This window comes from Atta cephalotes (genome assembly GCF_000143395.1).
Source record: "Atta cephalotes unplaced genomic scaffold scaffold00071, whole genome shotgun sequence".
Taxonomy (NCBI): Eukaryota; Metazoa; Arthropoda; class Insecta; order Hymenoptera; family Formicidae; genus Atta; species Atta cephalotes.
In genome coordinates this window covers 409848-411303 of record NW_012130135.1, presented here as the reverse complement: position 1 = coordinate 411303, position 1456 = coordinate 409848, and the positions used below count along the sequence as shown (strand labels likewise).

The 1456-nt window shown below is 32.3% G+C and overlaps 1 protein-coding gene across 1 annotated transcript in view; it reads left to right on the top strand.

Moving 5' to 3' along the window:
* The first annotated feature begins 1070 nt into the window (after positions 1–1070).
* Positions 1071–1456, top strand: part of LOC105624027 (GTP-binding protein 1) — a 4273-nt gene continuing 3887 nt past the window's right edge. The window contains exons 1-2 of the mRNA XM_012205394.1: positions 1071–1172; positions 1265–1376. Of these exons, the coding sequence (XP_012060784.1) occupies positions 1071–1172; positions 1265–1376 (214 nt within the window). The remainder of the gene's footprint in view (positions 1173–1264; positions 1377–1456) is intronic.

Here is a 1456-nt window from a genome sequence, read left to right as displayed (position 1 = left end):
GTGTGAATTTTATATTTTCTTTTTTTTGGGTAAATATGTATCCCTTTAAATGCATAAATGAGTTGCTAGAGATAACAAGACGTTAATATTCGAACGCGATCTCGAATTTTTCTAGTTTATGTCTACGGGAGAAAGAGACTCTCTCTCATACGTCTTATGTATGAAAAAGGAGGATGTAATATTTATGCATATTTCGCGAAAGAAAATTATGTCTTACTTTTTTCTTTTTTTTTCAAACTTGAATCGCTTGTCATTCCGAGCGTTTCAAGCTTGACGCACATCTCCCTTGAGGATAATAATAGGATGTTCCCATGTGTTACCTTATCCTTGTTTAACATTGAGTGAGCAAAGTTAAACGTATGTGGAGGCTCTTGGGTAGATTTTCGAATGTAGCCTAGGCGATTTCCATTTGGTGACACAAGTTGATATATTTTTTTATCTTTGCTACTCTCTAAATGTCAAGAAAGACAGAATGATGTTTGTGTTGACTTGTGTCACTAAATAGAAAGCACTCAATATGTTGTCACTTGATCGAAGTTGCACAATCCGTTTGCTTAGATAAGCTTGTAGCATGACCGATAAGCACTTGCTATGGTGTAGGTGCATACATTCATGTATCTACTTTTTATGTTTTTAAGCCAAGTAAATTTTTTGTTCTTTCTACGTATATTCTTTTTGATTTCTCATGATTTTTGAGGGAAGAATTTTTTGATCAAAATAATACAATCTCTTTCAACGATCATATTACATCAAATGAGGCAATGAATCAACTTATAAGTTAAATCCTCATCTTTCATCAGCTGTTCAAAAAATAAATGTTATCTTATTATGTTATTATAGATGATAAGAATGAACCAAAACATTTGAGTGCCGAACATTTGAATGTCACCAGAGGGTGTAAACGAAATTTCAAGTGCCACAGTTATGTACATGCGAGTACTAGCAGTCTATGGAAAAAAATTTAGATTTAAATACTGGAAGATGTTTGTATACAAGAACGATAAATAATTAGACAAACTGTTGCAAGGAAGAATAGAAAGTTGAATTTACGAAACGTATCATTACAAAACATGTCGGGTACTGGGTCTGTCATATCACAAACCATTGCTCATTTGCCAGAGAAGGAACATGGACCTATTCCAACTGTAGATTACTCTAGCATTAGAGGCAAGGTATATCAAAATGTTTAGTTGTTCTTTCTCTGTCGCTTCTAAGATATTGTTATACAGTATTTTATAAGAATGGAGATTAATGTGAATTCTAGACTATCTTGGTCAGTCCATCTGAAGATCAATATGAATTATTGTTGAGAAGGTTGAAAGAAAGGATACAGGATGGAGGTAGCGAAACGATTTTTGACATTGGTATCGCTGAAGGTTGGTATTAAAAAAGATATCTTAAAGAAAAAGAAATTATAATTCTTGCTTATATATATATATATATATATATATATATA